The sequence below is a fragment of the Mchenga conophoros genome, linkage group LG3, assembly GCF_057382185.1.
Source record: "Mchenga conophoros isolate Kocher_MC1m ecotype Shallow Benthic linkage group LG3, M_conophoros_male_GT1.1, whole genome shotgun sequence".
NCBI lineage: Eukaryota > Metazoa > Chordata > Actinopteri > Cichliformes > Cichlidae > Mchenga > Mchenga conophoros.
In genome coordinates, this window is record NC_140528.1 from 15,413,081 (window position 1) to 15,427,344 (window position 14,264).

Consider the following 14,264-nt stretch of genomic DNA (forward strand, 5'->3'; position numbering starts at 1 on the left):
GACATAGATCATGTTTTTACTTTGCAAGTTCTTGATTAGGGGTGGGTTTTGATTATCGCTTTTCTGATTACAATCCATACTAAATTGAATAAAGTGATATTGATTCATTACAATCCTGTGTCGATTTGTAAATTAACGTTATTATGCCTGAAACGCCAACATCTCAGGTTAAACCTCACAACATGTCGTCAAACACCATACAGCTAAAACAGTAACTGGGAGCAGGTTTACGGATTCTGCATACAAATGTAAACACAGAGCGCGGACCCGACGCGTCAGAATCAGATTTTGGTGTGTCGTCGGGTCCGCGCTGTTTGCCTCTTTTTTCTTCGCTGGCTTCTGCAGCTGCAGGTTTCATAACTCTCTGTTTACATCTCTAATTAAGTCTCACATGTGTCAGCTTTCTTTTAATAGATACGAAATTATAGATATATACTGTTAAATGATCAGAATTGTAATATTTCTGACTGAGGCAAAACTTTCCAGATTCCAATCAAATTGAATCGGATCCTGTATCGAATCAAAATGATTCTACAAATCAGTAACGATGCAGCCGTACTCAGCTTCCTAAGCATTTTCCCTTTCCAGTTCACAATCAATCCCACCCCTAGGTAAAAAATATGTATAGGAATTGGCCTAATCTAATATTTTGTATGAACCTGTCCAGCTGTCCAGTGATTAAACGACAAGTAGATGGAGGCAGGACTCCACAGCAGGGGCATACTCCATAATGTGCTGTGCATTATCATATGTATATTATATATATTGCTCACTTATTGTCAGTGTTGGGGAGTAACGGAATACATGTACCGCCGTTACGTATTTAGAATACAAAATATGAGTAACTGTATTCCGTTACAGTTACCGTTTAAAAAGGTGGTATTCAGAATACAGTTACTTTGTTGAAATAAATGGATTACACTGCGGTACTTTCCTGTTTCATGTTGTCGCGGGTCAGGACTGTTTGGGTTTGTTTGACAGCTACGTTCTGTTGTTCCAGGCGGCAGCGTTACGGTTGCCATGGTTACAGGGCAACGCTCTCTCTCTCTTTCTGCGACTGTGTGTTTCCTGGGTGAGAAAGCGCCTTTTCGTTGTTGTTGTTGTGCTAAGCTAACAGGCAGAATGCTACAAGCATAGCTCTAAAGAATGTAGCATCATGGGCAGTGTAGTCCGTGCTGCAGGGAGAATGGACTGCCATACACGTTATGGGTCTGTGAGGGCGAGGAGGGAGAAAAAGGGGAGTGGAAAGGTACGAGCTGTCGTCGAGGAAAAACGGGAGCTGGAAGCATGTAAATATAATAATAACCACTTCAGCCAAGAAGAGAGCCTGACGAGCCCAGTTGTAAGTAAGCTATTAAGACTCGACTGTACACCGTGTTCCTGTTTTCCTCCGAAAACAATAAGTTCCGTTGGAGCAGCCTTTCAACGCCTCTCTCTGTCTGTCGCAAGAAAAGTTGACCCACACAACAAAGTAGAGCTATTTTTCGGCTACGAGCCGACAGGGACCCCGCCGTATTAGTCAGAGGTCCCTTTACTACAGTTCGGAGTCGCGGACCTTCAGTAATAGTAATAAATCACACAGCAATAGTACATTCACGTTGTTGTAAAAAGCATGATAATATATTAAGTAATCCAAAGTATTCAGAATACGTTACTCTCATTGAGTAACGTAACGGAATACATTACAGAATACATTTTGGGGCATGTATTCTGTATTCTGTAATGGAATACATTTTAAAAGTAACCTTCCCAACACTGCTTATTGTATTTACCAACATCAAGGAGTTATGAGCAAAGAAAGGCCACCATAGTGCATGTTTAAATAGGGAAAGTTTATTGATCAAAATGTATTACGCAGATACGCATTACATTTTTTTCAGCCCCCCAATCGAGAAAACAAAACCAATTACATGTTCAAAGCAACGGAACGGTGGCCCAATATCAGAGAGAACTCCACTCTTGAGTGAGCAGTGATGCTTGAGCAGTCCGTTTTATTTTGCAGATTCAAGCTGCTCTTCAAAATCTTCACCACCAGATGTCACCGGAGAGGACTGTGTTGAAAAGCTTCGAGTAATGAACCGTTTTTCAATACAAGCTTCAGTGCTTCGGAAAGCTTCATTTGGCCATCACTAGTGAAAGCCATTCCCCCTACAATGATTCAGATGTCTTCCCCAGATTGAACAACAACCTGTCAACAACATGCTGAGCTGTGACTCTTCTTCCCTCTAAAGTCCTGGTGTTAACACTCACCCTGCATCAGCTTCACCTATTTTTAAATTGTTTTTACTTTTCAAACCGACGGATCATTTGAAGCCAACCATCGGAAAACCGCTTCAGCTGTGTTTGATGTTTATGCTACAGCCTGTTTACCAATATAATCAATATCAGATATCAGAGCAACAGAAACCTCGGTGATCAGGACGCTGGGACTGAGAACAGGAAGTGGCTCAAACGTCACAGTTTCATAACGTCACCCTGAACTCCACTCACGGAGTTTCTGTCGCCATTGTAGTTTTTAAAGTCCCGTGATGAAGGCGGGTCTTTCTGTGAATCCGCACGCTCATTGGCTAATAGCTCGAGATTGACACATCGTTATCCAATGAGCGTGCGGGAACTTCCGACATAAAGTTGTTTCCTTTGAAAAACCAAAGTCTGATTATTTTTGCCTCCACTGACGGAGCCTGTTGTTCCCGCCACAGAGACACAGTAATGTCAGAGCGGTGTTAACACTCACCCTGCCTCAGCACAGCTCTCACTCTCCTCCTGCTCTCTCACACTAAACGGAGGCTCAGCTAAACTCACTTCCTCTCTACTTACAGGAAACCAGCGGAGAGGAACCGACCGGCCTCACATTTCACCCACAGACACGAACAGCGTGGAATTATTTTATGTCATAAGAAGAAACATATTCACGTTAACACTCACCTGCGTCACCTCCACCTTCGTCCTCCTGCTGCTCTGAACGGAGGCTCAATACTTTCACTTTCACTGCTGCGCCCTAAACACAGAGGATGCTGGGACTTGTAGTTGTTTCCTTCCGGTGCGGTCTTCCTCTTTGTTTGTTTGTGTTTGTGTTCAAGTTATTTCGATCATGTAAACATCAACAGAACACGTGAAGCCACACAGAGTTTGTATGTCGAGGTGGGTAGGAGGGTTTGAGGGTTTGAGGAGGGGTCAGAGGGAAGAGGTCTTGCCAGTTGCAGGATCTCTAACATTAGAATCTAAAAATGTGTCTCATATAGGTGTTATTTTGGTACTTTACACATCACACAGTTTCGACAACTCCTTATATGGTACAAGTTCCTCTTTTCTGTCTGGCTTCCTGTATTTATTAATATGCTTGTATAGTTCTACACTAACTTCCTGTTTTTCAGTCTGGCTGAGCACTTAGTTTGTGAGTCAAAAGTGGCCTTGCTTTGCAAACCTTCATTATTAAAGTACATAAAAAAATATGATCAGAAAATAAACACTAAGAATATATTGATTACATGACAAAAGCAATGACCTGTTTGTATTCTCCTGCTGCCTATTTAACCCACTACTCCTCTTAACTTCTATTGTGTTTTGTACCCATGTCTCCCTTTTGTTCCATTATCCCATGCCATTCTCCAGAAGTTCTTACTTTGTGTCCAAACTATTCTTTTCCCTCAGATTTCAACAATGGTATCTGCACATCTATGTCTACTTTTTTAACAGCTGCTTTAGCCAACCTATCTGCTCTTTCATTACCCACAATACCTAGGTTGAGGGGGTCAGACCAGCACAGTCTCTTTCAGCACACATGGATATTTCACCAGTCTCATAGACACTGAGAACAATTTGTGTATGAGACTAAAGAAACAGTCCACACATAACTGAACAAAAGGCCTCTAAAGTTCTGTGGTTGCCACATTTCCACATGACTGTTTAATTACAGCAAAAACCATAATTATAATTATCTTGATTGATATTGTAATCTCAGTTTTCAACACAATTGTTCATTAACTTAAACAAAGTTACAAGATAAATATATATTCTTAGTGCTTATTTTCTGATTAGATTGTTTTATGTATTTTAATAAGAGAGGCCATTATAAACCAAGCCCAGATGTGAGAAAAAACTAGGTCAGAGGGTGACAGGTCGCCTAGCAACAGAGGCTTTAGTAAGGGGAGGTTAAGAAACAGGAAGTTTAGTGCAGAGCTGCAGAGGCATATTAATAAAATACAGGAAACCAGACAGAAAAAGCAGAACTAAGTAACACACACACACATTAGTCAGAGCAGAAGGAGTTGTTTTGATGGAAACTGTGTGTGTCTGTGTGCGACCTATAGCAGAACTATGTATACCCATTCTGGCTTCTAATGCTTTCAGACCTGAGCGTGTGTTAGTGGCTACAGGTCTCCGTTTCCGGAAATGTACAATAAAGATCATTTTTTGAACTTGACGACTCTGAGTTGGAAGTCAGAGAATTCAAAAGAAGGGAATTTAATAGTCACATAGCATCGGTTTGTCACATAGCATCAATTTGTCACATGGCATCGGTCTGTTAGGTTTCGGGATGAGAACGTGTTGGATGGTTACCTGTCTTGGTCTGGTGGAGGTCTCTTCCCATAAGAAGACTGATGACTTTTTCATTAACACTGAAGTGTTTCTTTCTTCTCTCTCCCCTCAGATGACTTCACACTATAACCAAGGACACCTCATAGGGGATCATCTGATTGTGGCTTCTCTAATAATCTTTCTAATAGTAATATTGTTCACTGTTATGTTACAGAGTGAAGTGAGATTAGTGCTGTAAAACTTCCATAACACTGAACAGATGCCACCACAGATATGTTGAAATCTCAGTCAAAACTAGCAAAAACAAATGAAATCCATGAATCAGAAATGCTGATTGTTGAACAGATAATTCAGTCTGTACATGAGGAGGATCCACTTTAGACTAAACTACATACAGAAACACAGGAACCAGGGCACAGTGTAAATCCAGGAGCTCTGTGTGCAACAGCTGACCTGTATGAACACAAAACACTGATTGAAGTCCACGTTGATGCTTTCTGTCTGTTTAACTTTTACATTTGAAGCAACACATTTTACTTCAAACACACAGATCAGGTAGAAAACTGTGGATTAGAAAACAAATTGATCAAGAAGGTCCTGAAGCAAGAAGTTCATCATTGCATAGAGTAAGAAAAAGGACATGAATCATCCCACGGGTCTGTGCAGTCGTTATGTTATCATCACCTAAATCATGTCTGCATACTGTGTGTGTGTGTGTGTGTGTGTGTGTGTGTGTGTGTTGCTTTTTTAAATCTTCTACTTAGAGTTCAAACTTGGATAGTGATAAAAACATTGCACTGCTTCATTTAACATTTAATTGAACACATCTGTGGTTGAATTTGAATCTTAAATGTTTTGATTTCAAAGATGTGGTTCTGATATGAAGGAACAGGAAGTAAATTGTTGCCATGGATACAGTGAGACAGACGCCTCAGACCCTTATTTTTTATTTCTTTGACTTTTTATTTTATTGATTCATTTCTTTATTTTTACATTTTAAAAAGTGTATTTGTCTGAATGAACTAATCCCCATTTCCCATGCTTTGTATCACTGGTCATACTGGGAACAGCCATAGAAAATGTTTGTAAAGAAGAAATCTTAAACATGAGCAGATTCTCAGGCGATTTCTGTTTCCTAACCATTGTTTCAGTAACACGTCCCATCACTACATGTGTGTTAAAGATTTCTTTGGGATCAAAATCATCCACTGACAGTTATCAGTACAAACAGGATGCAAAAATCAAAAGTTCAGACTTCAGAGTTACTAAAACAGAGATCTGAGGAAAACTGGTCCTTCACACGACTTTTCATGTGTGAACAGTAGAGGTGGTTTCATTTTCACATGTAGGTGTTGCAGTGAGGATTGCAGGGAGACATTTGCTGAATAGCTGCAGCTCTGCTCCTGTAGACTGCCTCTGAATGTGTGTGTGGTAATAAAGTCACTTTAATTAAATGTCACCTGTGAGGGAAAACTTTGTGTTGACTGAAGAAAGTTCACTTCTCTTTCATTGCAGCTCCACTCTTATTTTTGATGCACTCATTTGTTTCATAAATGATTTCAATGATTTTGCCACAGCTCTGCATTGTCAGGTCGGAGCATGTGTGCTTTTGATGAAATGCTGATATGATGACGCTTGATTGGGGAAAGATTTCCACAGGTGGTGTTGTTGGTCTCCTTCTTCCAGTTTTCTTGTTGCTGCCTCTCTCCTCGCCTCAGTTGCTGCAGCTGTATCATGTATGTTGTTATGTTACATACAAAGAGGAATTTGTGACATTAAAGAGTAAAGATTCTTATTCTTAAATGAAGATGAATAAAGGTTTTGTGAAATAACTACTGAGTTCTGGTGCCGTCTCTGGATGCCTCGACGAATAAAAGAACCGGGGTAAAACTGATTTCGTAACAATTTATACCTATATTTCTGTATTTCTCTATTTATCTGAATATTTATCTATCATAACTGTTTCTACACTCACTTTATATGAGTGCTTGTTGTTTCTTGTATATTTGCTGCTATGACAACTCAGTTTCCCTCCTGGATTAATAAAGTTTCTCTGATTCTGAAATACAGTGAGCCATTATATTTGTAGTTTCTAACTAACAATATAAAGGCTCAGCAACCGATAGAGCCACAGCACGTCCCACTGGCAGCTGAAGGAACTTTTAAACAAAGGACTTTGTAATTGAAGCTTTATTTATACAGGTCGGCTCATTGAGACTCAATGTCTCATTTACAAGAGAGACCTGTTCCAGACACACATATTAAAATTACAACAATAAGAGAAAAGTTTGTGTAATGTACTCAGTCACATTAAAAACGAGAACAAGTTCCCAGAGATGGTTTCACAAAAACATGTGTACGTCTTTTGAAGTCTGCAAGTGAAATCAACGGAGAGCCTTAAATCCTTCGGTTATGTTTTCCATGAAGACGGAGCAGAAAAGGAGAACGCCTTCTTCCCAAGCTCTGCATGAACTGATGGAACAGTGGATGTAATGATGTCCTGAGACTGCAGGCTGTGACTAAACTGTTTGCCTAACATGTACTCTGATGAATAGGAGGCAGTAACCCAGAAACAGATTGATAGATAAAATGATACTAATGGACCATCCTGTGTAAGACCAATGAGGACCAGTTAACCAGAGAACACAGAGTACAGTGGTGTGTTAAAGGTTTACAGACAGTTATAAATCTTAATGCCCCATGATGGACAAAATCCAACAGATGAAGAGAGCGAGCAGAGTCATTCATATAAATCATGTCACTGTAATCCAGGGCAGGTAAAAAAAAGGTGGCAGCAACAAGCTTTTTCCTGTGAAACATGATCTGTTCCTGGAAGAGAAGCCAAACTTCAGCCTCAGTGTCTTTATTAGATGTTCAATGTGTGGCTTATAGGAACGACTGTCATCAACCACAATACCGAGGTATGTGTACGAGGCCACAGTTTCAATAGAAATACTTTGAGCAGATACAGGAGAAGGAAATAAAGCCGGACCCTCTTTCTGTTTGTGAACAACATGACTTTGGTTTTTTCTACATTTAAAGCCAGTCTGAGCCAGCTGAGACTGAATACTATCAACAGCTGCTGTAATGGTTTGAAAACTATGTTGATGGTATAAAATGAACAGATGCATCTAGATTTTGTGCCACACCGTTGACATAAGTAGCCCAGGGCAGAACCCTGTGCACTCGTTTAGTGACATTTAAAAAGCTGGAAGAGAGACCATTGAGCTGAACGCACTGCTGATGTCCAAAAGAACATTAGAGAAGCAGCCAGCTGCTCGGTCTGAAAGGCCTATTTCCAGTAATCTATGACATAAAATGCTGTGGTCAGCAGCTCAGCTCATAAACCAAGGGACTGGGAGCAGCTGCTGCTGACTGTTGCTGGAGTTCCTGTGCTGTTAGATCCTCATCCTCTCCACGCAGCTTGGAAGTAGGTGAAGTTGTGCCAGAAGAGTTTTTGTTGTGGTCAACAGTGTCAAAGGCTTTGATAGATCAATAAAAAGAGCTGCACAGTAGTTCTTTGCATCCAGCGCTTCATAGACGTCTTTGAGAACTTTTATCGAAGCAGTTCCAGTACTGTGCAGTTTCCTAAAACCAGACTGGAAGGGAGATAAAATCCTATTTTCATCCAGATAACTTTGAAGTTGATTATTTACCAGCCTTCGAAGAACCTTAGATAAGACACAGAGTTTGGAAATTGGCCTGTAATTACTAACTGTTGAAGAATCACCAGCTTTCAGTGGGGGAGTACAGAGGCACACTTCCACATCTGTGGTAAAGCCTTCTGTTGTAGAGAAAGATTAAAAATATAAGACACTGGCTCAGCTATGATATTTGCAGCCAAGTGCAAGAAGGAAGGAGAACGATTGTGAGGACGAGTTTCTGGTGTTGGGGCTATTCAAAGCCTTACAAACCTCTTCTACTGTGACAGGTGTGAAGGAAAAGGTATCAGTAACCAGGAACTACGAGCAGAGTTGTGTGCAAGAGGTTTACCATCAGATACTGTGCTGAACAAAGAACAAGAAGCAACAAAGTGTTTGTTAAAGCAACATTTCAGTTTTGTCTGACACAGGAGTGGAGTCGATATTTAAGTGAGGAGGAAGCTCTGAGGAGTCACAGCTGGCAGAGACACTTTATAGTTTGCCAAAACCTCCTACGGTCGTTTGGACTGTCAGTCGTTAAAGTAAAAAATAGTTACATCTTGATGATGGAGGCAGTAATCCGATTACACAGCTAATGAAAACGTAGCCAATCAGCATCAGAGCCAGACTTCCTGCCCAGGCCTGGTTTCTCTCATGTAGGAGATCGGCCGGTACTGAACCAAACCAGGCCTGTCCCGACCTTTCACCCTGACCTGGCAAAAAGGGGCGTGTCTGTCCACAAAGTAGACACAACTCTCCTGTAAATGTTCCCAAACTGACATTGTCAGCCTGTTTAATACGACCCCAGTTCAAACTGATGCGGGCTCGGAGCGTGAGATTTTAGTGTTTCTCACAGCACCAACTACGCAGTGATCACTCAGGTCGTTGGCAAAAATTGCAGATGTGGAAAACTTACGCAGCATATTAGTTAAAAAAGGTCAATAAGAGCAGATTTATCTGGGTGTTTAGGATCAAGGCGTGTGAGGCTTTAAATAATTTGAGTCAGTTTTAAAAACAAGCAGCGTGCCTTAAAATCATCAGACACAGAAGAAAGCCAGTCCCAATGAAAATCATCCATCTGAAAGACATCATTAAAATGCAGCTCAGATAAAAGTTGAAACAGAGACGGTGATGTGCTGGGGGAAGCAGGTGGAGGCTGATAGCAGCCAACAACAGTCTGATTTCCAAACAGATCAATAGTTAAGGCCAAGATTTCAAATGGCTGAGGTGCAGATGGAGAGAACAAGACTTGAGCAGCAAGACAGAGCTTCACATAAACTTCCAGACCTCCGCCTTTTCTGGGACAGTCTGAGAGCTAAATGTTAAATCCATCAGTTGCTACGTTTTTATCCAGTAAAGATTTGGAAAGTCTCAGAAACAACAACGATACCAGCACCGCTTGAACAGGCCCAGATTCCAATCATATCCATGTTAGGAAGCACACGACGTGATGCACGTGTAACCCAGACAGTTTTTAACATCTGCTGGTGTTTCACATTCAGCCAGAGGCCCAGGGTTAGGTTGGATACCAGACAATAATAAAAGCATCGTTATTAGACTCTAGAGCTCGTTTATAGCTGACACCACATGTAGAGTTTAAGTTCACACAGAGACGATGACATTTTTCTAAAACCAGCAAACAATAAACAAGAAATGTAACAAGAGTTTCAGAAGAAGCTGTTTTACAGAGAAATGATTCCCTGAAGACAAAATTATTATTATCATCTTTATTTCTCCAGGTGAAAATTTAATTGAGATTAAAAATGTTGTTTTCAAGAGAGACCTGGCATCATGGCAGAAAGAGTCAGAAATACATCATAATTCAAACAAATACAAAATAGGAAAAACATCCTACATAAACTTCATAAAGTTTCATTAACAGACTTTGAACAATGGACTTCAAACTTCCCCCCAAAACAACAGAAACACATTTGAAGACAATGAATGACATTTATCCCTCTAAAGAAGGACTTAGACTACGATTTAATATGAATGAGAACATGTTCATAAATGGATGCAACCAAAGATTTCATCAATCCCTGATTTAGAGACAACAGAACATTTGGTTTGATTTCACAAGATAAGAATGACGACTGAGTTGGAAGATTGTTTTATGTTTAGTCAAATCTTTCCTACATAAAGTCGGATTACAAAATCATCCCCTAAGTTTGTTGTTTTATTCAAGGAATTGAAATTATAGAGAAAATCTGTGAAATGACTTAAAGAAAACAAACCACAAAAACTCTATGATGCTCTAAACCCCCTGGTTTAGGTCGGCAAAACTTAACTAGACCCGCCCCTGCACAGTTACCAGCTGTCAGCTACTTAGAAAAGGATCCTGGTGTTATTTGTCTCTCAGAAACAGTTCATAACTTCCCATCAACTCATTCATGTCACCTAAAAGGTAAACCTGTTTCTCAATCACCTCCTCAGCTCTGATGATTCATTTGTGGCTTTAATGTAGTGTTACATCCTGTTTGTTTGCTTCCATCTGTATACATGTCCAGATTCACTGTTATGTTTCTATTCTTACATTGCTGTGTGATCACTGTTCCCTCTGCTGACTGATGTGACCTTTTGTATCTTACACTGATACTTGTCATATTTGTATCTGCGCCTAAAAGATAAAAAGTTTTCCATGCTAAAACACAGCTCCACCTCCTGCAGTTCTCCCTCTGAACCACTAGATGTCTCTGTTATCTAAATGAAGACGTGCAGCACAGCAACCACAGCAGCGCTCAGATCACACGTGTCCTGTTATTATGTATAAAAGCATGAAACAGGTGAGACAGGTGGGATCAATATTAATGTTGTGGAAATATATGAAAAAGCAACAGAAGAGTGAAAACATTTCGTGTTTCTAGAAAGATCTTTCAGCTCACAGCTGCTCACAGACTGTATTTACAAGTGACAAACTGCAACTCTACAGTACATCTACAGTATATATCAAATATATTCTGTATTCAAATCTATTGAGTGATGTTTGAAAGTCTTTCCAGGTGAGTTTGATCCAGGAGGGTCTGAAGCCAGAGTCAGACAGAGACTGTGCAGAGACTGTAGAAGGACAGAGCAGCAGCAGAGCAGTCCAGATACACTGATGATCCTCTGTCAGATCCAGAGGGACACACAGGGATGATGCTGGACTCTACATTGTGTCTGACAGTGGAGCTGTTCTCAGAGCAGTTCACTCTGCAGCACTGACAGTCATCTGCACTTCTTCTCATTCCTCTGTCAGTCACTGCTGGATGAAGCTCTCCTCTCCACCTCCCAGTAACATGGCCCAGTCAGAGCGTCTCTACACACAAGCTGCTGCTGCTTCAACCTCTCTGGATCATCAGGACACAGCTCCTCCTCTCTCAGCACACACACCGTCCTGTTTACCATCATCACCACCACCTGCAGAGAGAAGAAGGAAGAGCAGAGGAGATAAACGAGTGTTTCCAGAGACTCTTCATCAGCTGTCAGTCAGTGATGCAGCACATCCAGTATAAAGAGCAGCAGGGACTTCAGTGCTGGGACTGTACTAGGACTCATTGTTGCTTCACTTTTTCTAATCTTTGGATTTTTATTGAAGTTGATGAAAATGTTTTTCCCTCCTAGTTTGAGTTTGGACTTTCATTCATTAGAAGAACCTTGGTGTGTCCACTCTGAGCTCTGTAGGAACCCCAACAACAAGCCCAACAATCCAGATGGACGGTTCCAGCTGTTAACTGGAGGAATTCCATCCAAACATCTGCTCTCACTAAATTCTTCCTCACCTACAGACTGTGTTCTTCACTGCTTTAAACTTGGAAATGAATGCAGTCATTGGTCTGCGTGCTGCTTTGTTCAGAGAGCTGATTGGCTGTTGACAGTGTTTGATCAGAGCGTGTCAGTCGTTACTATGGTGACCATAAAGGTCAGAAACAGGAAGTGTTTGTGTCCAATCCTGAAGCCTGTCACCATTCTCCTCTCACAGCTTCACTGAGAAGCTGCAGCTTTACAGGAAACACTGGATCTTTGCTTCATACTGACTGTGTTTAGTACAATACTGCTGACAGCACCACCCACTCACTCCATCACTCTACTTACTCCAGAGTCTCCAGTCTGTAGTCTGGACTCTGCTGAAGATCAGACAGCTGCTTCACATCTGGATACTTCAGGTTGTTTTCCCACAGGTCCAGCTGTCTCAGATGGGAGGGGTTGGACTTCAGTGCTGCTGCCAGATAATCACAGCTGATCTTTGACAAACCACAGACACTCAATCTGTATAAAGAATGAAAGATGTAAGTTTATTAGACAAAGTGTGAGCTTGAAATCATTCAGTGTTTCATCATCTGTTCAGAGCTGAAGAAGGTTCAGAATGTAGAAGTTTAGAAAATGGAAACTCCAAACAGCTGAAGCCAACAGGAAGCAGCTTCAAACAGGAAACTGTGCAGAGTTTCAGACTATATGTCCTGATGCAGCCAGTTGGATTTTGGAGATTTGAATCTCTGTTCTGTGACTAAGTCCTTGAATCATTTCTTCCAGTTGGTCCAACAAGACAGACTAAGTGTTGGACATGTGTTGTGGCTCCATTAGGGGAGCTTCTAAATGTGATGTGATGGCCCCTCTGGGTCAGGTGTAAGCCACAGGTGTCAAACTCTGGGCAGCGGGACAAATTTTGCCCGCAGCCTAATCACATTTGGCCCACGAAGCCATAAAAAATAACTATAAAACAAGAAATGCAGAAAACAGGAGCTTTCTGGACAGGTGGGAGAATATGATGAAAATTTGATAAATGATAAAATTTAATTCAGAAGGCTGCAAATACATTTTTAATTTAAGAAATGAATTCCACTGATGTGTTATTTAATGTGTGTAATATTAAGTTATATATATGGTTATATAAGTTATATATATTGTTTAGTATTAAGCTTTGCTTGTTCCATATTCAGTTTTTCAGCAAAACTTGTTTGAGTCCATAAGAAAAGATTCCTTGTTATATTTGGAGGAAGATTTTTTTTCAATGAATATTAATGTTAGCCCGCGACTTTGATCCAGTTTTGAATTTTGGCCCACTGTGTATTTGAGTTTGACACACCTGATGTAAGCTTTCTAATGCAGCTTTGATCTTCACAGTCTGCTTCATGAAACTCATTCTAACCCTGAATGTCAGAGTGTTCCTCCTTCTCTTTCCCATCATTCATGCTGGCAGTGGAGGAGATTTGGATGTTGGACTGTGTTTTGATGATGTGTGTATGTTTGTGTTGGACTGCTGTCTGTAAAGCAAACGCACATTTTGCTTTGGATTTCAGTGTCAGACAGACTTTAAGGTGGAATGAAGAGTTGGAGAGTTTCACAGTGAATTATCCAGTGGAGGATTTTTCTTCTTCTTTGAAGGTTTGAAATGTGAACATTGTTCTGCTGCAGTCAATGGACTAAACCAGAGAAGAAGAAAACAGACTTTACCATGAAGATCCTCAGTGTGGATCAGTATAATATCAGCCTGATGTCTGCAGTTTAGTGTCAGCACAACTTTCACATCATATTCATCTCAGCACAACTAAAACATGCTGACTGACCTCAGAGTTTCAAGTCCACATCCTGGACTCTCCAGGAAACCACACAGATGCTTCACTCCTGAATCCTGCAGCTTGTTGTTGTTTCTCAGGTCCAGCTGTCTCAGATGGGAGGGGTTGGACTTCAGTGCTGCTGCCAGATAATCACAGCTGATCTCTGACAAACCACAGTCCCTCAATCTGTATAAAGAATGAAAGATGTAAGTTTATTAGACAAAGTGTGAGCTTGAAATCATTCAGTGTTTCATCATCTGTTCAGAGCTGAAGAAGGTTCAGAATGTAGAAGTTTAGAAAATGGAAACTCCAAACAGCTGAAGCCAACAGGAAGCAGCTTCAAACAAACACAACAAGAGAAAAAACTCTGAATGTTTCACATTAAAGTCGTACATTTCTCATAAAAACAGGACAAAGACTTGAAAAAGTCGTGTTTTTCCTTCCAGGAACCACAAGGCTTCACTTTTAAAGGTGAAGTGTGAAAGAAATGGACATATTTGAAGTCCAACACCTTTTTCCAGTCACATTATTAAAGCAGACAAACTACAAG

General features: G+C 40.7%; 1 protein-coding gene across 1 annotated transcript in view; it reads right to left on the reverse strand.

Moving 5' to 3' along the window:
* Positions 1–14,264, reverse strand: part of LOC146577396 (NACHT, LRR and PYD domains-containing protein 12-like) — a 99,076-nt gene that overhangs the window by 73,774 nt on the left and 11,038 nt on the right. Inside the window, exon 8 of the mRNA XM_085253728.1 lies at positions 13,724–13,900. Coding sequence (XP_085109854.1) covers positions 13,724–13,900 — 177 coding nt within the window. The remainder of the gene's footprint in view (positions 1–13,723; positions 13,901–14,264) is intronic.